The following is a 27,297-nucleotide window of genomic DNA, read 5'->3' on the forward strand; positions in this document are numbered from 1 at the left end:
GCCTACTACCTTTGGTGAATATCAGAGAAATACTGATTTTCCTGTGTGGTAATATAGTAGGAGGTTCCATTATTCCATTATTTTTCCACCTAATAATACCTCAGACTGACATGTAGACAATGTTGGATTACTTAAATATGTTCCCCTGTCATTCATACATTTAAAAACTCTTTGCAAAATATCTGACATACTCCTGCAGCTGTATTTAAGTCATTTGCAGCACCTACAAATCACATGTTGGTTTGACAGTGATTGCATAACTAAATAAGTGTAACAACATTTTCCTGGATGGACAAATTAGCACTCCAGAAGAAAAAAAGTTATAAAGTGCTTTATTGTTGACAAAAGCAAGAGAGATTATGTGTTTGACACTTGGTTTAGTTTTGGTAAAAAAATTAAAAGAGAAATAAGAACAGAAATACTAAATACACAGAGGTACAGACAAGTGATAGCATAATGAAACAGTAATAATGTTCAAATAGTTTTATAGATTATATGTCTGTGTAGAATACAACTGAAATTATAATCCTTTATCTTGTTGGTTATTTAGTTTGACTGCTCAGAACGTGCCTCCAGCATCAATTTGATGGGTCGTTTTGGCGCCAGCAGGCCCTGGGCATCCATTTCCAAGGGCACCTGGCGGGAAATTACATGTAACATGAACAAAGTCAATAATGCACTAAATTGAGCCCTTTTATTTCAAATCTGCAATCAACATGCTATCAAAGAGTGTAGAGCTCTCTCACACAGAACGGAAAGCTTATTGAGTGTTATTTATTGTCAGTTAATGGCTGTTGATCTTTAGATTGACAAACAGAAATCTAATGACATTATATAACCCTCGGTGTCACTATCACACCAGCAATGAATAACATTTTCACCAGTTTGCTCATACACCAATAAAAAAGCAATAACAAGCAGTGTAAAGATGAACATCTGTGGCCTCACCTCTGTCTCCTTACACATACGGAAGCTGAACCTCTGCAGGATCTCCACCACTGCTAGTTTCATCATCACAAGAGCAAATCGCATCCCAATGCAGTTCCTTGGCCCCGCTCCAAAAGGCATGTACGTGTACGGGTCAATAGTCTGCTTGTTTTCCTTACTGAACCTGAAGGTACATATATTCATATATTCATAACACAAATGACAAAAATGCGCTGTCTGAGGGAGCTCTTGTCATTTACTGACAAACTTTAAAAATCCCCTCCAGACTTGTTTCAAGATTTATATAAAATGCTCTACTTTAAATAACAACTTGTGTCTGGTATGGTTTTTCCACAAAAAGTGAAATTATTTGTAAAATCCTTAAAAATGCAAAAAACAAAAGGAGAAAGATCTGCACACTGTCCTCCAAAGGGCTTCAAATAAATAGTTTAACTCTTTTTCTCTCTTCAAGGCAACGTTTCGATATACATGATCTTCCCCAGGCAAGTTTGTAAGAGAAAAAAGGTGTTTCCTGTAGAGGGATTTATCAACTCAAATACCAGCTGCAGGTAAGCATGCAGTGGAAAAACACAATATGGGGATCACAGTGCTCCAGAAAAAGAAACAAAAGAATCCTTAAAAACCTCATTTAAAAAAATTCCAAAATCAGTGAATATGCAAATATGCAAATTTCAATAGCTGGACACAAGAAGTCTCCTACTTCACTGTAAAGTCCATTTTCAGTGTTTGTGCACTGAAGGCTTCAAGTTGGACCATGATATTGGACCATGATTGGCTCCAAACTACTTGTGTTGTCACAAATATACCTGTAGACCCACCTCTTAAAATCTGATTTTCCATGTGCACAAAGACACTTTCCACTTTCAGCAGATGAATGTCAAAACAGCCTTCTAGTGTCAAACACTGACTGCATATACGTCATTCTGCACAGTGAAGCTCGTACATTGAACTATAAAACATGCTTTTCAGTGGAGTTTGGATTTTAACATATAAACCCATCCTCAGGGTTGGAAAGGTTACTTTGGATATGAAATAGGTTACTAGTTACTTTATTTAAAAATGTAATGTAATGTAAATATTTCTTACTTTATTACTTAATCAAAGCAAAATCTTAAAGGTTTGACTTCAGATCTAACCTCCTTTGTAATAGTCAACATTTTAACTAATTTAATGACACATTTTTTCTCAGTAACTATAACAGATTACAATTACATTTATTTTGTGATTAAATTACATAATGTCAATACGAGTAACTAGTGATTCCCCAACCCTGCCCATCCTTTACCTCTCTGGTTTGAACTCCTCTGGTTCGGGCCACACGTCAGGATCCTGGTGCAGGGGCCATGTGGGTACCATGACAACCATATCTTTTGGAATCACAATGCCATTTATCTCCACAGATGCCTTGGCAACGCGCTCCACACGTGCCACAATGGGGTACAAACGCAGAGACTCGTTAATGACGTTGTCGAGGTACTCCATCTGCATCAGTTCCTGGTACTGGACAGGAGCCTACACACACACACACACACACACACACGCACATAGTCACACATGTCACTCAGGAGAAGACCACTCCATCATATTAGACAAAGGTGATAATTCTTTGTAGGTTTGTCACTTGGTCTTATAATACAATATCCTACATACAGAGGAATTTGAGTTGCAGTATTTTTTTTACAATTAATTCTATGACTTTTTGTGATTTTAAAGAGGATACTTTTAGTGGTATGAAGCCATTAAGCCAGTGAAACAGTCCAACACTGATTAGTAAGACAGATAATGTTAGTGAGGAGTTGGTACAGGTTTAGCCCAGATACATTTCTCAAGAATGGGTGTGCTAATATTGGTACCCCTAATTAATACATAAATTATTTGACAACATATTGACCCCAACAACTTCAGAAGATGATAATATGTCAGGTCCATGTGTTTCTCAGCTTGCTGTGGAGTTCATCTTCGCCCAAGTGCCCAAAAAACAGGCAGCTTAAATTTTGACCTTCTTGCTACCTGAAATTTTGTCTTCTCCTAACTTCCAACATACCTTGTTTGGGAAGGTGGAGTCTACCTCCTCCTGCAGCCGTTTCATGATATGGGGGTTTCTAGCCAGATTGTAGGCCAAGAAAGTGAGAGAACTGCTGCTTGTTTCATACCCAGCAAAGAGGAAAATCATAGCTTGAGAAAGGATTTCGTGATCATTTAAACCTGGGAAAGCAAGGAGGAGGCATGATTTAGAACAGCTTAAGTTGTGTTTTCATGTGTGTGTGTGTGTGTGTGTGTGTGTTTGTGTTGATATGTGCTTGTACACATGCATGTCACCTTTATCCTGTGCTCCGCCACTGGAGTCATTGTTTTTCTGGGAGTCAATCATCAGCTGAAGGAAATCCACCCGACTCTGAAAGTAGATATGCAAAAGAATAGTTTGGATTCCACTTTGAAAACACACACACACACACACACACACACACACACACACACACACACACACACACACACACACACACACACACACACACACACACACACACACACACACACACACACACACACACACACCTTTTGCTTGCTGTTTTCTCGATTAGATTTAATCTTCTGCAGTGCAGCGTAGAAGAAGTCTGTGACAGACGATGGGAAAAAAGAAAATCCCATCTTCTCAAGTACAGGACCCATGAAGGGGAAGAAGGCTGGAGTTGAACAGAAAGCAACATAATTACCAAGGACACTGGAAACACATCCACTGTGTCAACTGTACATCCAGTATTTTAGGATTAACATGCAGATGGAGGACAAGATCATAAACTATTGCTTTTAAAGAATAAAAAGAATGCTGTACCAACAATGAGGATGAGGGGGTTCAGCAAGTTAAACTTCAGCAACTTCTTGATGTTAGTGACAAAGGGGTCTGCGGGGTTGTTGAGTGAGTCTATGTCTACACTGAAGGCAGTGCTGGCTACTACATCCATACTGTAGGGACCAAAGAACCTAAACAGCACAAATACTGTAAATGCACACACCAGAAATATCATTTTTCCTTTTATGTTGTGTATTTTTTGTTTTTCAAATAATTTGAAAAAAAGCTCTTACTCCTTCAAGTCCAATGATTCATCTTTGTCAGCTTTCTTTTTCATGTTGCTGACCAGGTTAGCAGAGTGGTGCTTCATTATGTCAAACATCTGAGGCACAGACAGGGGCAGGAAATGCAGTTATGCACATGATCAATAAAATATTGATGTAATTACACTTTCTTTTTTCCCCCAAATTTTTTTAATTCAGTTTTTGCAGACAGTGCAGAGTCGTATATCAACTTTATGTCTCCATTAAAGCGAAAGAAATCCCCAGCAAAAATCTCACTATCCCTCCCCACATCCCATGTCAATTGTGGCCATAGTAAGTGACTAATTAGTTACATAATAACATACAATAATAAAATAATAATAATAATAATAATAATAAGTAATAATGAAATAAATACATGTGTAGACTAGTAGAGACTTCCTGCTGTTTTGTGTGTTCTGTATGTACTGTAGATTACATCTAATTTAATTTATTTCAGATTACAGCACAGAGTTGCTTAAAAATACTACTCAATATATAACAAAAGGCAAAGGATGGGCCGTACCTCCTTCAGTCTTCCAGAGGTGAAAGAGGGAGAAAGGATACTGCGAATCCTCTTCCAATGATCATCCTCAGCGATGGACACAGCATCGTACAGAGGCCCGTTCAGGCGGGTATTCTGTAGGGGAATTATAAAACATCTGCATAAAAACAGCGACCATAATGAGTGACTGAATAAGACTGAGTTGTATAGAATAGTGTGTATGCATACTCTGCGGTTGGTGAAGAAAGAGTAACACTCCTTTATCAGAACGGTTTTGATCATGGCAGGATCTGTTACACACAGCACAGGCTGACGACCATCAAAAATGCTAATAAGAATAGAAAAGAAATATGAAAAGAAAATTGAACACACCAGACTTCAAATGCAAAGCTACAATAAAGCTGGTACATACAATACTGTACAGAGATATCCATAAACTACAAGTAGACAGATAAGATGTGAATGCTCATAATATATACATATATGCAACAAGTATACTTACCCCCATGTTTTTCCAAATTTATTGAAGCAGTCCTGATCAAAGTTAGTGAATCCCTAGGTTTGAGAGTAAATACAGATTATTAACTTTATTTAAATGCACAGTCAACTTCATTTGGTGATATTTGGTATTTGTTGCATGCCCCCGTCCCCATATTTATATCCCTAAACCACTGCCAATTTTAACTGCTATTGGTAAAATGGGAATTTGATTGTCAAACGGGAATAATGAGGTACTTTTAATCTCATACATTATAATGTAAAAAAAAATACAAGGTCTGTGGATTACCCCGACTGTCTGAAAGGACACACTAATGCTGAGTTCTTCAAATGTAATTGTTAAATGCTTTGATCACCACTTACAAATTATATGTATAGTGCTAAACCCCACAGCAGCTGTAATTATTAAGTGGTTAATAATTATGTTTTTTTAATGTTGCAAAGTTTATTTCCATTACTAGTTCAGCTTATTATAATGCCTCAACTTTTCAGAAGAAAACACTAGCTGCTGGTTTACATTTGAGTCCTATTATTCCAATATATGCCCTATTGAGAATACACCTATTTCCTGTTCAATTGTAAGACCTTTCTTATTTCCAAAAAAGTTATATTTACCAACCTTTCTGTAGGCCAACATAGTACCGAAAAAGGGGACTGGTTTGGGACCAGGGATGCCTAATTTCTTAAATACTCCATATGGCCAGTAGGCATACCTGTGTAAAACAATAAAAAAAGAGAAGAGAAGAGAAGAGAAGAGAAGAGAAAATATGTTTTTATCAAGTACACAGTTAAACAAAGGCAGTACAAATACTTGGACATGTTCTTAAATAGGCTACTCACACCAAGATCAGTGTGATGAGGGACACCAGAATGGTCCACGTTTCGGCTGAGAAATATGGAAAGTAGCCCATCTCTGCACGTTTTCTCTTTCTTCTGTCTAACGACGGCGACAAAAGTTTCTGTGATACCCCAAATAATGTTTGAAGGCTTTTATCTCCTGCTGGACACACCTGTTGCCGCGACTAAATTAAGTGCATGAGGTTTGATCCAATGGCAGCAGGCAGCATCAGGTGAATAACTGATTAGAGACCAAGCATATTAAAAATGAGGAGATTAACTATCACTACATCATGTGATGCTGTAAATTTATGACCACGTAGCTGTTTATTTTCCTTATCTTTACCTTTGGACCACTTTGAACCTATTAATGCTGTAGTACTCACTTGATTCAGTAAAGGTATTGTGGAGACCGGGGATGGTTGTAACACTATCAATATCCACAACCAGGAACAAGTTATAAATCATCTGATTCACTCTGCGCATGCACAGTTTAAGCCTTGTCCCTAATCAACCCCAGGATTGTTTTAGCTGTGAAGTTACAGAGCGAATTACTTTGAAACAAGGAATAAGAAAGAAGGTAAAAGCTGTACAATAAAAAAGATAAAACAAAGAAGCAACAAGCCCACATGCTTAATGACCAGAAAAAACACTCCAGTATGATGTAACGCAGTGCAACACCTAATGCTAACATTAAATATTTAGTTAACCTCTGAAAGACTTAGGTGTATATTGTGTTCACACTTTGGTGGCATTGCATTACCTTTAAAGGTGTTTCATTTCATTTTATTCATGGAGAAGCAAATCAAACAATCAATCAACCAATGAATTGCTTTATTTATTCATATTGTCTATATTGGTAACAAAACAAAAAAAGCACATAATAGATAAATCAAGTGGGAATTGCTCATTTTCCTTTTGTGTTTTCTTGCTTTAATTATAAGTCTGTCTTGACAAACAACAGTCAGGTTGTTATCCCTCCTATTCGTACTCAGAAGATCCCCTAATGCTTACAATGTAAGTGGTACAGTCGTCGTTTTGAGGAAAAAATGTATTTAAAAGTTTATCTGAATATAATATGAGCTTTCATTTTTCATTTGTACAGTAGGGGCCTGATGTACTAAAGGTCTGTGTGTGTAAAAACGTGTGCAAACATGACATCAAAAAATGTGCAAGCTGATCTACTAACGCAGCGCACTGAGGTTTACGTCTTTTAACTATGTAAGATAATACGTGCTGTCCATTTAGTACGTTTGCCATAATGAATATGTAATCTGGGGCGTTTTAACCCCAGTGTGCAAAATATAGGGTGGAGAAAATGCAAATATGTTATTTAGCACGCGCATTGTAACTGCGTCTATAAATAATACCTTTTGAAGGGCAGGTATTAACCGTTACTGTAGAGAGGAGGAGACGGAGGCACAATGACAGCATACGTACAGGACGGAGTTTTTCCACCTGTGTTATAATTTTGAAGTGGAATATTTTTGGTTTTACTAACAGCATTGACTTTGTCACAAATAATCTCCCATATGTCGGTTTTTCTGGTAATATTTGTTTTTGTTATAACTCAATATATTTGTTAACCTCTTCCACTAGAACCTGATCACATTTCATTTTTGCGCTTTGCAGCTTTCTGCTCGTCCAGACTCTCCATTCAGACACGCAAAACCCTCATTTACATACTGCTGTCTCCACCCTGTTGCACCTGTTTTCATTTACGCAGTTATTCTTAGTAGATCACCCGCAAAACGCACGCAAACGAAACGCGCAATCTATTGCACTGTGCACGCAATTCAGTACCCACTATTTGGGGTCTTAGTAAATCAGGCCTTAGGAGTGTTGTGGCTTTTGTTTCCCATCACTTACATTGACAGTGCATTATGAAGTGGTCTCTTCATGGCCAGTGAGAATGAGAGGATTGATTACAGCTGGCGATTTATAATATTATATAAAGACATGCTTGCTCTTTAAGTAAAGATAATCTAATTTTATCACTTTTCATCTTCAGCCTGGACCTTGGACCTGAAGGATCTGACACCAACTGGATGTCACAGGGGGGTTGAAGGCTTAATGACCAGAAAAATACTCCAGTATGATGTAACAGAGTGCAAGCAACAAACAACAGTCAGGTGCCCAGTGAATGAAATCAAACTGGTTTTTCTTGTTATCCCTCCTATTCGTACTCACCAAGATCCTCTACTAATGCGCTTACAATGTAAGTGGTACAGTCGTCGTTTTGAGGAAAAAATGTATTTAAAAATCTTTCTGAATATAATATGAGGTTTCATTTGTCTGTGATAATAAAATAAAGCACATATCTTTGCTCTCTTTATTTTAACTAATTATTTTACTTTATTATTATTAATATGATAAACTTTTAAATACATTTTTGTACAGTAGGAGGGTTATGGCTTTTGTTTCCCATCACTTACATTAATAGGGCATTATGAAGGGGTCTCTTCATGGGCACCTGACTGTTGTTTTTTGACAGACTTGAATAATTGTACATTTTATTGTGGCCAGTGAGAATGAGAGGATTGATTAACAGCTGGCGATTTCGGGGGAATATTATATAAAGACATGCTTGCTCTCTAGGTAAAGATTATCTAATGTTATCACTTTTCATCTTCAGCCTGGACTGAAAACAGGGACCTGTTGAAGGATCTGACACCAACTGGATGTCACAGGGGGGTTGAAGGTTTTTTATATTAATTCTGTTACCATCTTGAAATAAAACTCAGACAGGTAACTAGTAAAACAGGGTCCAGCACTTTCAACACAAGTAAAGACTGAAGCCAGAGTTAACAGTTTTAGTGGGTCAAAGGAAGCCAGTGCATGAGAGTACATGCTGATATAGTATCACACAAACATGACTCACCAGTCACATGTGTGCAGGTGTGTTGAACTAGGTGAGAAGCTACCTAGAGCTGCTTCAAGGGGAGAGTTCACTGTGGATTTATTAAGTTGTATATCATTATTATACATTTGAGAATGAGGGCGTGTGAAGGACAAACTTTAATACCACAACTAAACTGACTGTTGCCACTTCCTTTTACTTTCTTTCAGCCTCCACATATTTACAGTCATGACTAGTTTGTCTGGCTGAGGTGGTTGCATTTTTATCTTTTCACTTATTTATTGCTTAGAGATCTGTCCCTCACTTGGTGTAATGAAATTTCAATGACAGTAATAGGAATCTTGAATCTTTACGGTCTGGTCCCATATTAATGGGTTTCAATCAATGGGCTGGCAATCAAGTGTGAGTCTGGCAGGCCCTGGTTTATTTAAAGAAGAAAGAGATATCTTGGTCTTCACTATAAAAGTCTGAGCTTCACAACACAGGTTCGTGGAAGTGTGTCATGACTCAAAAGAGATTTCTGAGGACCTTAGAAGAGGAAAGGGTAAGATTGTGTAGAAAGGGGAGAGATCCAACACCATTGTTACCCTCCCCAGAAGTGGTAGAACAAAGATCACACCAAGAGCAGGCGTGTAATAGTCCAGGAGGCCACAGAGACCTAGGCTAACATCTAGGAAACTGGAGGACTTACTTGCAGTGGCTACAGTCAATGTTTATGAGTCCACCATCAGGAGAACCAGTATCACGGTTCGGGTCTGCTTTGCTGCTTCTGGACCAGGATGGCTTCCAATTATTGATGGAGGTTTGAGCTCTGAGATGTACTAGCAAATACTACAGGAAAATATCAAGGTATCTGTCCATGACCTGATGCTCCACACGAAGTCTGTAATGAAAAAAGACAACAAACACACAAGTTGTTCTACCAAAGGATGGTCAGAGCAAAAGAAAGTTATCGTTTTGGTATGGCTGAGTCAAAGTCCTGACCTTAATCCTACAGAAATACTGTAGGAAGACCCGAAGCAGTTACCTGAAATATTTTGTTGAAGTTATTTCTGTGAAAGGAATCACACCAGTTAGTGGAGGCAAGGGTTCACATACTTTTGCCTCACACAAGCAGGAAAGATAGAAGATGTAGTCATTTTCCTTAATAAATAAATACATGAATACACTTACTGTATTTTGTGTTCATGTATTAGGTCATTTATGCAGAAATAGAGAAAACTGTGTTCACAAACTTTCAAGTAGCACTGTATTTTACCATATGGTGATGTACATAGTTACTTAATAGAGAGAAAAAACATCTTCCATTGTTATGCTGGTCGCTAATAAACATAATTACCAAAAAACAAAAACAAAAAAAACTTCAACACCATTACTGCAGTTAAGACTCAAAAATAAATGTCTCTGTAATTTTTTACTTTTATGTTTTATTACAATATGAATAATATCAGCATAGCATTTAAAACATGTAACATAAAAATCATGTTTGCTTGGTCATGAACAATGATATTTGTTTGATCGTTTAAGGCTGATGTATTCTTTAATTAATACAAATAAAACCCTCTGAAACAGTCTTAGTGGGTCAAGAGTAAACACACTGTATGTTTGCTCACACAGAGTAAACACAATCGGGATCAATCAAAGATCTAATTAATCATTGTCAGATTTAGTCATTGCATAACCTGTCGGCAGTGTGACGCTGCATAAATGGACAGCCAGTGTTGAGGTAGAAGAGTCATGGTATTCATGTTATGCCTCATGGGAAAATAACTTTAAATACAAAACAGGAACATAATATTGTCTTAATAGATTCTCTGTGTCCTAGAGCAGGTATCAAAGGTAAAAAGAGTTACGGAAATCTCTTTCCCAGTTCTTATCATTTTGCTCTTTTCTCTTTATTCCTTCCTTCCTCTTCCCTTTTCCTCCCTGCTCCTCTTTCACCTTGGATGGTGGTTTGACTGCATCACGATCCTGAGCTTGGAAGTGAGTGACTTTGGCTCTTTTCAGCTGTCCAAACCCGAGGCCTTTCTGGTCTCTCTTCAGCACAGTCGCCACAGGTTGTTGAGGCCCCTCTCCCTCTGGCCCCAGCCCTGTCCCTGGCCTCCAACCACAACGAACCATCATCTTGTAGCTGTTGGAGGAGGGCGGGAGACAGTAGTACGGGGTCGGCGGTGGGCGTCGCAGACTGAACTGATGCAGAGTGGAGGAAAGGTGCAATGAAGGGCTGCCGCTGTACTCGCTACAACACACGTCACACCACTGACGCTGGGGGTCACTGCGGACAAACACGAAGACAGACAAATAAAGTGAGAGAGGAAATAATAAAGGAACTTGTTCATATTTGGTAAAAAGGCACTTGTGATTGGAGTATTACCCACAGATCAACCATAAGTAAATATTGATAATTCAAACATTAGACAGCACCTCAACACTGCATTTTGATTCCCACTTACTTTACTTAACACAAAAATGTGTTTCATTTACAACTATTAAGGAAAAAATACCATTTCTGAAACATATAATGCAAAAACAGGATTTTACTGTTGTAGTGGGTTGAAATGGACCTCTTATAAAGGACTGCAACTTATAATTAGTTTCATTATATATTGATCATTTTTTACTTTAATTAATAAGTTGATTTGTTGTATATGTAAAATAATTAGAAAATAATGATAATAATGATCAATAACATAAACTGAACAAATATAATTACACACAAATCAAACTTAATGCCTTAACATTTTAAGACATTGTTAGAACTTGAATATCAAAAACTAAATTTAAGACACTTTTATGGATCAACGAGGACCCTGGATTTGGGATTTAACTGTGTACAAATGCAAGTGTACTAACCTGCTCTCAGTTTGTCTCTCTGTCTGTGGACGTCTCCCGTGGCTCTCCAACTCCTCCAACACTCCACTGTGTCCCGCTGAGAGGGAAAAACACCCACATTAGGTTTGGTTCACTGCACACATGAACACATTAATATTAATCAGAGTTGAATAGTTATACCTTCCACTGCCAAATCTTTGGCATCCCTGCCCTGTGTGTCGACCACTCCCACCCAGGCTGCTCCATGTTGCAGCAGCAGCCTCACAGCAGCTCTTTGTCCTGACCAGCTTGCACACATCACAGCTGTCCAAAAATAAGTGTCCTGGAAGAGAAAACACAAGCACATAAAAAAAAATTGTGTTTGTATGTATATAAGTATGTGTAGTATGTCTATGTATATATGTATGTGTCTCTCTCTCTCTATATATATATATAGAGACACATATATATATATACACACACACACATATATATATATATATATATATATATATATATATATATATATACACATACATTCAGTTATTTTGATAGACAAAAATAGCAATGATTTATTTATTGATTACAGTAAATATAGATGTATATAGTGCCATTACATATTATATATATTAAGAAATGTGTATTTTGTATGATGGTATCAATTAGGAAATAATAATTGATTTATGGAGAATGGGTGGTATTTAATAAGTGTTCACTTCTTCCCACTCCTTTTCGGATGTGGTTGATAATTTTGCTTTCCTTTTTTTGGTTTTTTCTTTTTTCTCTTTCCCACATCAAATCAAATGATCAAATCAAAATCACATCAATACAAATTTTTCCCTGGAAGTCACTCTGAATGAAATTACTCTGCAATGGAAAGTGATATACCTGGAAGTTGATGTCGACCCCCTTTGAAAGCAGCTCTTTGAGGCTGGAGAGGTCCCCCTCATGGGCACAGCGCAGAAACCTGAGCCCGCAGAGCTCCATATTTCTTTCCGAGTTACTCGTTTCTCCTGCTGTCGTTTCTCTGCTTCCATCACCAACTCTTCTTTCCACCACAGTGTCAGTTTGAAGCTGCTGCATCTCCGAAGCTCTGACTCTCCTCCTCCTCGCTCTTCTACTGGACTCTCTGTTCCTCGATCTACTCTGCTGCTGTCTCCCATCATGTGTGTTACCATCTACATCTGCTCCTCTATCATCTTTTATTAGATTTTCATAAAACTTTCTGGCCTCCTCCCCGCTGATTACCCTGCTTGTTTGAGAGCTGGACTGCTCTCCTGCTTCAGCCTTGAAAACATCCTGCTCTCTGGCAGGAGTAAAGCCTAAAGTAGTCATTATGGATGACTGCATGGCTAAAAGACCCACAGTAATTTAAGAAAAAAAGAGCTACAACAATCACTCAATTAATCAATTATTTACCAACTATCTAATTGAATTAATCGTTACCTATTTTGATAAATGATTGTTTTGTGTCTTATTTTTTCTCTGGTTCCAGCTTCTAAAATGTGAATATTTTCTGTTTTTTGTTTTGTTTTCTATCTACTATAAACTGAAAGTCTTTTATTAGAAAGAAAACAACCTTGACTTCAGTGATAGAGGTTTTTCACCTTTTCCTTCGCCAAATAACTAATCGATTAATCAATAATGAAAACTTATTTTATGTCAGAAACTCTAAAATGATGTTCAGCTGAAGGTCAGGGGCATTTTTTATCTAACTGTTTACTTCCCATAAAGGCTTGTGTAAACTATTTAGCGACATAAGACTAATGACTAATATAATATTTTAATAATAGAGTTAAAATATACTATATCTTGTAACATTTGTTGCATTTTACGTGCCACAAAATGTCACTTTATATCACAGTCGAGTAAAGACGAGTCATTACCTGTCTGGCTAGTTTAGAAAAGCACAATTACTTCCTTATATTTTAGCTAACGTAAATATTCTGTGTCAATTAATCTGCTTAAATAAGACAATAGTTGGTTATGTTAGCATTAGCTTACAGACTCACCGACCGTTGTTACTTTAAGCTGGACAGGATAATGTACTAGTTAGTTAAATCCGGTAATATTAAAGTCATTACCTGTAATATTTCAAAACGATACCCAGATGAAGAGGTAAATATGAGCCAGAAATGAGACTTAAGGACACATTTTAGTGATGTGAAGCTACTCCATGCTAAGCTCCAATGTAAACAATGTAAACACACCACAGTGAACATGAGTCACTTACTGCCCCCTGTCGGCCTGGAGGTCACAGCTCAGCGCCCCAATATCTATAGTATTCAAATCTTTTTTAAACTTTAATTTCATGTAAAATTAGCGACACCACAGTTTAAAAAAATACTCAATTAAAAGTAACAGCCCTGGAAACAAAGTTTTTATGTAAAAAATATGTAAATGTGCTCATTAAGCCCACCAAAATCTAAGTTCAGGTGTTTTTCAATGGACACTGACATGATTCATAAGGGATATCATGTATTATAAAGCAATATTTGAAAATGTATTCATTAGTTCATGTAGTTTTTGGAACAGTTTTCAGTTTTTGTTATGATCATTTTCTTTTGTGTTCATTACTGAGGTCGTACTAAATGCTGGTGGCTTAATAGTAATATAACGGAGTGCACATAATATTAGTAACACCATTCAATATAATGCACCCTAGTACACCTCCATCACCCACTATGACCTCAATAATAAGGTGCACAGGTGAACCTAATTAAAAGGCCAGTGAGTGTATACTGAACACTATAGTCAACAACATTTTTCTTGTGAAAAGTAATTTTTTTCTAATGAAACTACATTTGACATTTTATCAATAAGCATTTTCCGTTTCTGCCATATTACAACCTCATCATTGTTTTGTTTTCCAGCTGGACCACATCTAAGACCTGGATCCTGTTTTATGCAGAGACATTAATGCCACTATCCAGATAGCTGTGATCCATGTTTTACTAAAACTAATGAGCAACAACATAAAACAATATAAAGCACTAGAAGATCATTGAAGTGTCATTTACGGTACTAAATCAAAGACAGAAATTGTCAACTATTTTGATACTATTAAATATCCATTTGTCATATTTTCAAGTAAATGCAAAATATGATGATTTATGGGATTTCTTTGATCTCGAAAAACACAAAAAGACACTTGAAGACACCATCTTTGACTCTTGGAAATTACAACAGGTGTTCTTTATTTCCTGACATTATATAGACAAACTGATAATGAAAATAATTGTAAGTTGCAGCCATACATTCATTGTGATGCATGTACACTGGTTTAAGTAACAGATTCGGTCTGTCCATAGTGAGAGAAAACAGTGAGGACACATGTATTGAGCGTGTGTCTTACATTGTTCAAAACCTCCTAACATGTAGTAAGAGTGAGTTACAGTTTTATTTTTATGGCACTTTTCTAAACACAGTTACAAAAAGCTCAGTTACAGAGAAGCTGAAACAAAAAGATATCAAAAAGTGAAAAGAAACAAACACAATATCATACCAACACATATATAGTAGGGAGGACAACTAAATTATTGAAACATAATCTCTGACATGTTTTAGTGTCATTTGCGTCCATTGTAGTGATCATGATTGTATGAAGTCAGGCTTTAAACTGGGGTGAGGGGTGCCTGTCCCTGACCCGCCTACACAGGAAACGTCAAAGAGCCAATCACATGCCAGTAACAGGTGTGAGGATTTCACGGTAAGACAGGTGTTTACATGACAAAGTGCTGTATGTGTGTGTGTGTGTGTGTGTGAAAGATGTGAGGTGAGGCCTAAACCCTCATGCAAGGCTTTTGTATTAAGGGGCGACGTAGTGATTTCTTAAAATCTCATATAAAGCTTGTGGGTTGCAGAGAACAAACAACAGTGTACACTTAATATTCAACAGAAAAGTCATTTTGACATTTGTTAAGTGGTTTTGCATGTTTTTCCCCCCATTGACCATTAAGTAAATGTTGAATAATAAAAAGCACCGAGCTTTAAATTCACAAAGTTTTCAGAGGGCGTCTTCAAGCGTCTTTACACTTTGTGATTTTGAGCTGAGAATCGAGAGAGAGAGAAACATGGTAAAATCTTTTTGGTTGTCAATGTTCAGTCTCGGCCACGACGCGACTGCTGCTATGACTCATGTCTACAAACTAACCAATCAGAATATACTGACTTTTTTAATAATAATAATTCATCCATGATAAAATGAAAAAACAAGTACATGTGACTTTGCTGCACTTTCAAAACACGAGCGGTGGAGATGGATGACGTGCCTCTGGGTTCATATACTTTTTTTCTACTTACATGGCAGCGCTACGAGTCATCGCACATTCACTCACTCACTCACAGATATCATACAATCTGACAGACTGTGACTGCATATAGCACCATGTGACATGCAATAAAGTTACGCGATTGTTGTTGCCGCACAGTCTAAAAGGCATAATCCAAATATAAATAACAAAAATCAAAGCACAGGGATGGAACATATCATCGCCATAATATTGATTGACAGGTGCAATAACTACACAACTAAATCTAAGGTCATTTTTCTGATGCTGCAAATAGTTTTTTAGTATAATTATTTGTAAATAGCAAAAAGACAACCCCTATATTTTGAAGTATGTCTTGTTAAAAGACACACACACACACACAACAGCAATTTACTATCTGTAAATCTCTCAGCTAAATGTTAACTCCTTAGTTCTGTAATGTTATCTATTAACATAGCCCTGCAATAAATATGATCTCTATGAAACCTAAAGTACCCTGTGGAGTTTATCTGTAGCACAACGGAGCAGTGAGTTATAATTTTGTTTGTATTTTGGACTCACAAGAGCACACGGGCGACATATATACTGCATCAGTTTTATAATATTCCTTAAAACTGTGATGCACTCATAAAAACATGGGTGTCAATGAAGGTGGGGAAGAGGACGGGGAGCAAGCAAACCTGAAGCAAGCAACATAAAATAAAATAAAAAATAAAATAAAAGGCCACACTTTACTGTGATGTTGATTTTTTTCCATTTTATGCTAAACATAGTAATTATATTATCCTTTATTTTACCTCTTTTCTTACCAAATAAAATAACCTTTCGTCATTTCTGAAAAATAATGGCCAGCTTGGTCAAATGAATCAAATTTAAACGACACCCGACTCAACAAACATGCAAAACCACTGATACCATCCAGTAACACAAAAAGCTTCACTGTTTACCACGATATCTAACTGTGGTATTTGTTGATGTGTCTGTTTCTGTCTCCGGTCTGTGTGAATGTCTGTCCACAGTGCTGGCAGGAGTACGGCCTCTCCCCTGTGTGGATCCTCATGTGAACGTTCAGCTTGTCTTTGCTAATGAAGCGTTTGTTGCAGCAGGTGCACGAGTACGGTTTATCCCCCGTGTGATAGCGCTGGTGCATCTTCAGCTCCGTCATGCGACCGTAAGTCCTGCCGCACTCTGGGCACTCGTAGCTGGGCCGAACCTCCATGTGCTGCCTGCTGTGCAGCCGCAGCCCGCTGGACGACCTGAAGCTCTTACTGCACTGCGAGCACTTGAAGGGCTTCTCTCCGGTGTGGATGTGGCTGTGTAGCTTGAGGCTGGCGGCTGAGGGGAAGCCGTTACCGCAGAGAGAGCAGAGGTGAGGCCTCTCCCCTGTGTGGATGCTCAGGTGCTTTTCCAGCTTGTTCTTATTCAGGAAAGTCTTGCCGCAGATGGGGCAGCTCATTGGCTGCTCGCCCTCGTGCATGCTCATGTGCTCCGTCAGCTCCATCAGCGTGGGGAAAGCGTGATCGCAGCGGGTGCAGGAGTACGGCCTCTCCTTCTTGAATTTCCTGTGTTTGAGGCAGTGTTGCTCCAGGTGTTCCTTCTCCTCAAAGGTTTCGATACAACAGGAGCACTGATGCGGCCTTTCTTCAGTGTGAGTTCGCAGGTGGTACTTCAAAGCTGTTAACTGTAGAAAGACGCTGTCACAGTGTGGACATCTGGACTCCCGTCTGTCGTGGACCATTATGTGCCTCTTGTAGTGAGAAAGCTTGATGAAGCGCTTGCGGCACAATGAGCAGTAATACTGCTCGTCTTGATGCCCTTGCTCGTGCTTCTTCAGCGCATACTCCACCTTAAACTTCTTCCCACAGGTGCTGCACTCGTAAGACTTTTCATGAACCACCATGTGTGTCTCCAGCTCTTCTAGACTGCTGAAGGTTTGGTTACATTTGGGACATGTGCCATTGTTTTCCTTCACATGAATCTCCAGGTGTTTGTTAAGATCTTCGGGGAAGGCGTAGCTCTTCTGACACTTTGGGCAATCGTAACACTCGCCGTTTGTAGCTTTGCGATGGGTCACTATGTGCCGTTTCAAATGATACATTCGGCCAAATTCTTTGCCGCAGTCGTTGCAGACGAGGCACCGAGGGCTGGGCTGCACCTTCTTGTGTGATTTCAGATGATTCACAAATGCTGCCTTCTCTTTAAACTGTTTATCACAAGCGGGACACGATAGGCCTTCAGCTACATGAGTCTTCTTGTGTGCTTTCAGCTCCGGCCAGCTACCTAAACTTTTCCCACATTTAGAACAGATGTACTGGCCCAAGCCGTGCTGGTTCCTCAGGTGTCGGGTCATGTGGTAGGACTGGCTGAAGGTCATCGTGCAGACCGGGCAGCTGAACGGTTTCTCCTTCGTGTGCGTCCTCATGTGTCTGGCGAGTTTGTTTGGGCCTCTGAAGCGCCTGTCTACACAGATGGGGCAGAAATGACCCTTAGTTTTGGTCTTGGAGGCCACTTTTTCTTTTTTGCTGTCACCATCTTGAGATTTAGCTTCATCAGAGTCCTTATCTTCAAGCTTAACTTTAACTGCAGATTCTTTATTCTGAGCGTCGTCATTACCGGAGTCTGCATCAGCCTGCTCGTCCTCAGCATCGTCCTCAGCATCATCCTCATCCTCGTCCTCCTCCTCATCGTCATCATCATCATCACAATCATCACTCTCATGGTTATTTTTATTACTTGACTCGGTCGTTTCTTGTTTTTTCTCTTCATCGCAGTGCTGGTAACCCTCCGTCTGGGTGGACCGGTCTTTGCTGTGTGAAATGATGTGACTTAAAAATGCACCGTTGTTCAGGAATTTTTCATGACAGTCGGGACACGAGAGAACTTTGGATGCATGCGTCTTCTTGTGACTCTGCAGCTCTGCAAAGCTTCCTAAACTCGTCCCGCATGTTGAGCAGACGTGCTGGCCCGCGCCGTGCTGGTTCCTCAGGTGTCGGGTCATGTGGTAGGACTGGCTGAAAGTCATCGTGCAGACTGGGCAGCTGAACGGTTTCTCCTTAGTGTGCGTCCTCATGTGTCTGGCGAGCTTGTTTGCGTCTCTGAAGCGCTTGTCGACACAGATGGGGCAAAACGGACCTTTTTGTTTAGTCCGAGGGAGGGAGAAGTCTTCATCTTCATCATCGTCGCCATCATTGCTGGCTTTGTCGAAGCCCTCCTCCTCCTCCTCCATCATATGTGACGATGTTGAGGCGGCATTATCATCATCTCCTTTATCACAAGGCTGATTACTTTCATCGGCACTCTTAGAGTCCTCATTATTGCTGCATTGTAGCTTATCATTGCTGTAATAGTAGTTATCTTTGTTTCTAGATGATCTTCTTGGGGTTTTAGTCTCGCATGGTTTCATTTTCATCCTTTTCTCCCCGCGTCGAGGCCTTCCTCTTTTTGCCACTCTTCGAACCGGCAGGTCTAAATCATCTCCAATGTCCACACTGACTTCGTGAATGTCAAACAACTCAGGATGATTTAAGGCAGATTCCACCTCTTTACCAATAACCAACGCTGTGGCCAAGGTCAGAGTTTCCTTGTCTAACAAAAGCCTCTCTTTCAGTTGTGGGCAGATTGTTTTTTCAATCAGCTGAGTGAGAATAAGTTTGTCTTGGACTTCTCTGTAGTTGCAGGGGCTCAAGAGCTCCTCTAACGCAGAGACAAACTGCTCTACAGTCTCTCCGGGCATCTGAGCCCTTTGATGAAATTTAAGGCGGTGCATCTGTGAGGTGTGATCAGAAGTGAAGTAAAGCGTCAGTGCTGAGATGGCTGCTGCGTAAGTGGTTTCACCGTGCATCAGTGCTGTGAAGATACGCTGGCCCTCTTGGCCGAGGCAGTTTTGTAAGAGCACACACTTGCTGGAGTCGGCCAGCTCGTTCTCACCGAGGGCTTCAATGTAGTGTTCAAAAGCTTTGAGCCATTTGTGCCAAAATATGGTTGGTTCACCTGGGGCAGGTAAGTAAGGCGGAGGAGGGGACAGTATGATCAGGAGAGGCTCTGGCAGCAAGTCCTGTTCCGTCACCTCCTCGTCTACTTCTACAGTCACTTCACCCATCATTCGTTTCTGGGTGTGTTTTTTTTTCCCACTGATGCAGGGGATGATTTTATTTCTCCTTCTTTGCGTCGCCGAATTAAGACATCAACATCTTCAGTCTGTGTTCAGGCTCCCGATGCTTCATCCCACTCAGGTCAGGTCAGAAAACTGTAAGAGAGAAAAACACGAGTTAGATTCAGGCGCCGACAAGACTCGTTACACATGGAGTTATTCTGTGTTGCACTAAAATATACAAACCTTGTGCAACAGTTACAAAAACTGCTAAAATATGTGATGTGGCAATAGGTGAAATTTAAAAAAGCACAGAGGAAATTGTATGAAACAGAAGCCAAAAATGAACACAGACACACAGACAAAAATCTGAAGATAACTCACACAGCACAGCCGTGTCTCTTTCCTGGCTGCCAGCGGATGCAAATTACAAATCATAAAAAAAATGACTGCAGTGCAAACCAGCAGTCAACGGTCTATGCGGTTGTTTAGGGCCACAGCCGGTAGGGGGGCCACATGACTTTCTGTGTTGCCTGCTCCACAAACTGCAGTGTTGGACTTACATATAAATGAACATCCGTTACATTTAAGCCCTCGTCAAATGAGTTCACACAACGTTGATTAAGCCTATCACCAGCAGATAAATCTATGTGTAGTTCACTTAAGGAGATTTTAAATCTTGAGAATCTGCCAACTGTCCAGTACGATTGTGGGTTGGGAAGCTAACTTCCAGTTAGTCGTCTGCTAACTTAAACTGGGATATAGTAATGTAATTGTGTGGCTCTTCTAGACTGTTCAAATATCATGATATGATAGATGAATGAAGCCCTGGCAGTGAAACAAGTTGTTTCTCAAATCTCTGCTCAAATCTATTTATCCACCGTTTTTATAGCCACAACAGTTGCAACCAGAGAGAGAGAGAATTATATAATAATACATTATTATTAAATTAGATTTACTGCAACACTTGTAAGAAACAGATGGTAAAAACTGCATCAGCAGAGATATCCTGATTTTTATCCATATTATGGGTGATACTTGAAAAATGTAATGTTAGTTTATTTTAAAATTATAATTTAAATCTTCCAATTAATCTCACAATTCATTTTTTGGCCTGTGTTGGTATGCTTGTAATAACCATCCTCCATAGACATGGTATACAGTATACAGTATAGTCATGGTATACAGTATAGTCAGCACTTAGAGAGGCCTAAGGTCAAAGGTCTCTGAGCTTGATGGAAATAGCGTCAGCAAGTCAGGACAAAAATACTTACAGAGGCCTCAGATCATTTTGTGTAAGGCCCCCCCTTATGTGACAGGAATCCTGTATGAGGTTCCCTTTCTGGTGTGTTCTTCATTTCCACTAATGCATGCAGTTGTTTTGTCTCATCACTGGATACACCAAGATCTCAACAGGCAAGCATACTCACAGTCTGTAAGATGTAAGAAAATAAAGGAAATTAACAACCACAATGTCTTTAAGTCAAGATAGTGACATCCTTAAATTTTACTCATAACATTTCTAAAGTGCTCCTAAAAGTGTTCCTAATATCCTGTCAAATGATACCTGCAGACGATCCTTTTTGCACCCAGAGCTAGAAAATATGACTATTTGTACAGACTTGCTCACAGCCAATCAACACAGTTTTTAACAGTTTGCCTCCTAAGTAGTACACAAGCACACATGCTTTATTTGCACACATGCTATAAGTCCATATATATGTATATATAGGGTACATACACACATGCATGGATTTATACGTATGTGGATGTATGCTGAGACCCACGTGCTGATTTTGAGCATTTTGTAAATATTAATGATTTGAAGACTTTCAAAATGCATTTGGGTAAAAATGAAATCACTTAGTTGTGGAGGAGTGGTGGCATTTTATGCAGCTTAATGTTTCTATTCACATGATGGGTATCAAATGAATTACTCATATTGGTATCACTTTAACCCTTCATAGGACACTCATTGAAATACTTGGAAGTTTGCAATTTCAACCTGAGATTATTGGGGGATATTACATGACTTTTCTTTGCTTTTGTGACTTTTTTAATTTTTATGTTGCAAATCAAGGTCAAATAAGTTACTATTCCTATTCCTTGCCTGTGTAGGGTAAAACATTTACCAAAAAGTATAAACTCCACATGGTTCTGCGACCTCACAGAGAGGCATGGGGAGGCTATTTTGGATGTTTATGGAAGTTACCAAATGTAGTCACTTGCCCATTAAAGGATTAAGAGTACTTGGTTTGATACTGGTATCAGCGCTAAGTTACCCAGCACTAGTGATCAGTACTAAATTCCTTAAAGCCAAACTGTTGATTTAGGGGGTATAAATACTTAACACATACCACTACACATTTTTAAAGAGATTAACTGGACTGGGGCTCTGGGGGCCTCCAGAGGGCCCCTGGTTAAACAGGTAATTGGGCTGTGTTAAGGGGGGGGACCACTGTTTGAACAGGGATTAGATTCTTGTTGTTTCACAGCCGGTGCTAAACTGTTGTTTCTGGGCACGTCCCTGTGCACTGAAATAAACACACTGTGAAGCTGAATATCATTATTAATGCCCACAAACTGCACACAGTGCCAACTTTAATATGTGCTTAAAACTGACTGACCCTGACAGTGACAGCACACACCCACACAAGACAGAAGGAGTAGTATCGGTAAGTGAAGAGCAGGAGCAGGAGGAGGAGGAGAAGGAGGAGGAGGAGACGAAAACTCACCAAACCAAACTGGGTCACAAGTCACGACGTGTGCAGCAGACCGGAGGCGGCGTGTGTGTCTTAAGCTACCGTAGCGCTACTGGTTCATTTACTGAATCATGCCGTTTCGATATTATACTAAAGCAACTGGCTGAAAAGCACATCATGAAGTGAAAAACATATCCGCCATGCTGACACTCTTTCTTCCGGACATCACAACAGCTCCCCGGGGCAGAGTTGTCACCGCCCACAGCGCCCCCAGCGGCAGGGAGACTGAACTGACCAGTGGACAGTAACTCACTCCACTACTGTGCTCAAGTACAAGTTTGAGGTACTTCTACCTAGTGTTGGGAAGTAACTAAACTAGTAACATGTAACAGCGTTTGCCCTAAACGAGTTTCCTTTAATATTTATCATTTTACTGAATATATATATTGCTGTTTTTAATTCTTAAACAATATGTTTTGTATTTTGTAAATAAATCATGATGTGGGCTTATTTGGAGAACACATGGGCTCAAATTGTGTCACAGTACCAATTAAACCCATGCCAGACTTTTGAGTTTCATTTAGTTATATCTTTATTTTATATTCCAAAATCTACATGAAATAATGAATACATTTTCAAATGAGAGATAAATCTTGCTTTATAAGAAATGTTCTCCCTTATAAATCATGTCAGTATCCATGAAAAACACCTGAACTTAGATTTTGGTGCTTAATGGGCACACTTACCCTGATAGCTGGAAACATTTGCTAGAAAATGAGAAAAGTAATCAAATGTAATAAGTTTCATTACTTTGATTGAGTAATTGAAATAGTTACATTACTTATTATTATATTTTAAGTAGGGTAACTAGTAATCTGTAACCTATTACATTTCCAAAGTAACCCTCCCAACCCTGTAGCTTACACACTGATGCAAAACTGCTGTTGATTAAATTTCTGTTGATCTGTTAATTTTGTTTTGGCACCACTTTGAAAGTGTTAGAATAATTAACTTTCTCATAATAATAACAATAAATCACATTGTTTCAGATGGATTGTCTAACATGTCACACTTGTATTGTTTTGCCATCATAACCAGGTCTAAATAATAAAATATGATATATATACGCTCATTAAAATGAATTTGATTACAATCACAGTGATGAATTCTACTACAATTGATGATTGCTTAAAACATTTGATTACCACTTGTTTGCCAGTTATCAGACTCAAGTCTGTTTACAGTGAGCTGTTTTATTTATTTAAAGCCACTTGAGTATTCACACAATGACGGCAACAGTGCGTTCTTAACGAGACACTATTTATTTGTATGATCTTGCTTTGCATATTTTATAGGGCTGGTTCACCCAAATAAACAAAACGCATCCTCACAGTACCACCACTGGTGTAAAGCCAGATGTTGAGATTTTATTAGCTTATTTCCTAAATGTGATAACCTGCTACACCAGTATAATGGAGATTAATGGAATTTCGTTTGTGATAGACACATCACCAGCGTCAAAGAAGTAACAAAAATGTGCTCTCTCCAAAATCAACATCAGCATAATTCATTGAGCTAACTCAATGACTTAAAACTGCCTCATGGCAAAAATAATCTCCCCTGTAAAACTAATTACAACAATGTTTGTTGATTATCCTGAACAATAGGGATACTGTTACTGAAAAGAAGTGCTGCTGCTGAATTCAATGTAAATGTTCACAGCCTGCATGTATATATACAGTACTGTGAAAGTTTTATGGTCGGTCCCAAATTTATTCAGCAGCATGACAACGACCCCAAGAAGACCCCAAGACTGGGATTACATGAAGAGACAGAAGAACTGAGGCAAGTTCTCTGAGATGCTTGAAACAACCTACCTACCAAGTACCTTGAAAAAGTGTGTGCAGGTATACTGATTTTCCTTCTGTTTACTGCACTTTGTGTGAAGTTAACTTATAAATAAAAACTATTCATCATGTTATTTTATGTAAGCAGTTTCACCTTTACTTGTAGTACCTAACCTTTGCACAGGACTGTAGATGTACATAGTTTTGGTGAACAGATGCTTTCTTTTGATAACATCTGGCAATTTGTAAGGAGTATGCCATCAGTGTAATTAATGCACTTTGTCTCTGCTAAATGACCTCTTACATAATTCGAGAACCTGCTGGAATCAGTTAGGTCAAATGCAATACTTTGCTCTGGGAACTTTATCATACAGCCCCTTCACACACTCAGCAAAACAGTGAACCACTAATAGATAATAATTGATAGACTACTGATATCTGGTCTCCTTTTACTACCTACTTACTACAAAATGCTTGTGTGCTGTTGAGGGTGCAATTCAGGGTTAATCTGACTCTGTTTACAACTGGTATTAACTGGTATCATGAGCTAAACACAAGTGTAAACGACCTCCAGGACGCACTGTGACCCCATGACTCAAACCACTCATTGGTCTGGGACACATTTGACCTAATATCCTTTTTAGTGTTAACGCTTATGGGTCCTGATGCATCCTCTACAAGGACGTAACAGGAAAATATGTCATATATGCAGGATGTGGTGGTTATTTTGGTAAATGGTTGAAAGAATGGAGAGGAGCACAGATGGTTGGAGTAATTACAAAGTTGGAGTAGCTTGTACATGTGTATTAGTTCTTGAAACATTTTTATTAGCCCTTAGCTCTTTAGCCCACACTAACAACAAATCTGGTCCTTGTCTGACTGACGTAATAACTGTGAGCGGGGCTGTTTGACCTTCTCGTGGAAGTGATGTACTGTAGGCAGCAATGAAATCTGGATAAAGTGGTCAGCTCGCAATGTGCCTCAGCTGTCCACTTTTGATTGGATCATGTGTTAATGCCAGTTATAAACAGGGCCCCTGAGTCACTTCCATAACATTAAAGGGGATCTAATGTTCTCATTTCCAGCTCTACATTTTTATTCTGGGACTCCACTAGAGTAGTTTCACATGATCCATAGTTCAAATAACTTCTTATTTATCTTCGACGAACTCTTTATGCAGCCCCTCAGTCCAGCCCCTGCCTCTTTACAGACAGTCTTAGTTCCTCTCTCTTTAAGACCCTCCCTGGAGATCTCTGTTCAGCGGTTAGGAACAAGCAGAAAAAGCCACAGTGATGATGATGTTTGATGAAGAGATCCAAACAACCAGCTCACCTCCCACAGTTAAACAACTGATTTTACTTTGTAGTGCTGTGTAATGGAAAATCACTCACAGTGAACTCGCACACTGTGCATGTAGCAGATGATGACCAAAGAAATCCATCACAAGCTGAAAGTAGAAAAAGAGTTGCAGACCGAGTATTCAGAGATGTCTGAAGCCATTAAACCTGAAGTAATTATTTGACACTTAGGCCACGTTTTACTTGAACATCCCACATTGTAACATTATATATGACTGAAAAAAAGGAAAAGCATGATAGGTCCCCTTTAAAGCACATCTTTAATTCAGTTAATGTAATGTAGGGGTTGATGTACTGAGACATGTTCACTGTCCCAGTACAAAAACAGACCACACAGACACAGTTTAACAATAACCATTTATTCACACACTGTATGGGACTTAAAACAAGCGTGACAAGAGTGAGGGAGGCTGCTGGCTGGGCGGGAGGAGAATCTTTAAATAATACATGAACAAAAACTTGTACAAGAGGATTTTAGTTTGCACTTAAGAGAAGTACAAAGTACGTATATGTGTGTCAGCCCGGCTGCTGGAGTTGAGGCCTGGGTGAAGATTCTGGGGCCTTCAAACGGTTCAAACTTCAGTCACACTCACCTTGAATAAGACATGATTCTCTAAAATATCCTACAGTCTTGTTTTCAGCTCACTCATTCAATACAACTTTTCATGATTTGTGTTAAATCTAGACTGCGCTCATTTCCCCTCTTACCGCTCGGTGTGGCTGTGAACTTGCTCCAGTGCTGTTTAACTACAACATTACACACACATGGCCGAGCTACATATAACGGCACACAAGTAAAAAGGGTTTCCCTGTACAAAATCCAGCTTAAAAATACAAACATACATACGATGGCACCCTTTGCTTAGCTGTGAACAACAGAGACAGATGAACAGGCTTCTAAACTGAGCATAGAGCCATTCGTACACGCATGCTTGTATGCACACGTGTCACACTCAAACACACGCTCAAACTTGTAAAAAATTAAACTTCAACAGAATGGGATGAAATGTGTGGGGTTTGGCTCAGTGCAAGCATTATGGCTTGGGAGGCTGCGGTAACAGGAGCGCTGACAACAGGCAGTAGACAGTAAAAAACATGATTTTCATATATTCGAACCCAAACCCCAAACATCACATATCGCTCTCTAAAACCGCGCACACTCTCACTGAGAATGCCTTAAGTGCTGAAGAACCTCCACCCACACTCTCCGTCCTTTTTCAAGTTCAAAAACTGTGATTATTGATTGTTTTTTTTTCTTTTCCTCCGTGTGGTGGTCTTTTAAAGCTGACTGCTCCGTGTGTGTGTACATGAATCAGTCCGTCAACAAAAGCTACTCACTTCTGTGCCGTCTTTTAATAATTCTCCTCTTTAAGCTTAAAGTTCCTCTCTCCCAGTAGGAGAGACAGAGATGGCCCTTCAGAGGGTGAATGTGTGTGTATTTGTGCACTTATGTGTGTAAATACAGAAAATAGAGAAG

The 27,297-nt window shown here is 39.2% G+C and overlaps 4 protein-coding genes across 5 annotated transcripts in view; all 4 read right to left on the reverse strand.

Moving 5' to 3' along the window:
- foxk1 (forkhead box K1) overlaps window positions 1-27,297 on the reverse strand; it is a 230,364-nt gene that overhangs the window by 58,965 nt on the left and 144,102 nt on the right. The window lies entirely within an intron of this gene.
- On the reverse strand, window positions 325-6,038 carry LOC128377489 (cytochrome P450 3A40-like). 2 transcript variants are annotated; one of them, XM_053337450.1, is made up of 13 exons: window positions 5,885-6,036; window positions 5,664-5,757; window positions 5,049-5,101; window positions 4,775-4,874; window positions 4,568-4,681; window positions 4,033-4,121; window positions 3,782-3,930; window positions 3,505-3,632; window positions 3,268-3,343; window positions 2,993-3,153; window positions 2,234-2,460; window positions 949-1,111; window positions 325-636 (listed from the first exon to the last, which is right to left on the reverse strand). In XM_053337450.1, exons 1-13 carry the CDS (start codon window positions 5,953-5,955, stop codon window positions 547-549), a joined length of 1,515 nt encoding a protein of 504 aa, XP_053193425.1. In that variant the 5' UTR covers window positions 5,956-6,036; the 3' UTR covers window positions 325-546. The 2 variants fall into 2 exon arrangements, with proteins under 2 accessions (XP_053193425.1, XP_053193419.1); XM_053337444.1 differs by having other exon boundaries at window positions 4,568-4,874; window positions 5,885-6,038.
- gpank1 (G patch domain and ankyrin repeats 1) lies at window positions 10,311-13,030 on the reverse strand. The gene is made up of 4 exons (XM_053337536.1): window positions 12,441-13,030; window positions 11,754-11,895; window positions 11,595-11,670; window positions 10,311-11,016 (listed from the first exon to the last, which is right to left on the reverse strand). The coding sequence occupies exons 1-4, from the start codon at window positions 12,900-12,902 to the stop codon at window positions 10,575-10,577; spliced, it is 1,122 nt and encodes a 373-aa protein (XP_053193511.1). The 5' UTR covers window positions 12,903-13,030; the 3' UTR covers window positions 10,311-10,574.
- LOC128365429 (zinc finger protein 271-like) lies at window positions 16,779-19,664 on the reverse strand. The gene is made up of 2 exons (XM_053326175.1): window positions 18,705-19,664; window positions 16,779-18,500 (listed from the first exon to the last, which is right to left on the reverse strand). Exons 1-2 carry the CDS (start codon window positions 19,662-19,664, stop codon window positions 16,779-16,781), a joined length of 2,682 nt encoding a protein of 893 aa, XP_053182150.1.

This window comes from Scomber japonicus, chromosome 2 (genome assembly GCF_027409825.1).
Source record: "Scomber japonicus isolate fScoJap1 chromosome 2, fScoJap1.pri, whole genome shotgun sequence".
In the NCBI taxonomy this organism is placed as follows: Eukaryota; Metazoa; Chordata; class Actinopteri; order Scombriformes; family Scombridae; genus Scomber; species Scomber japonicus.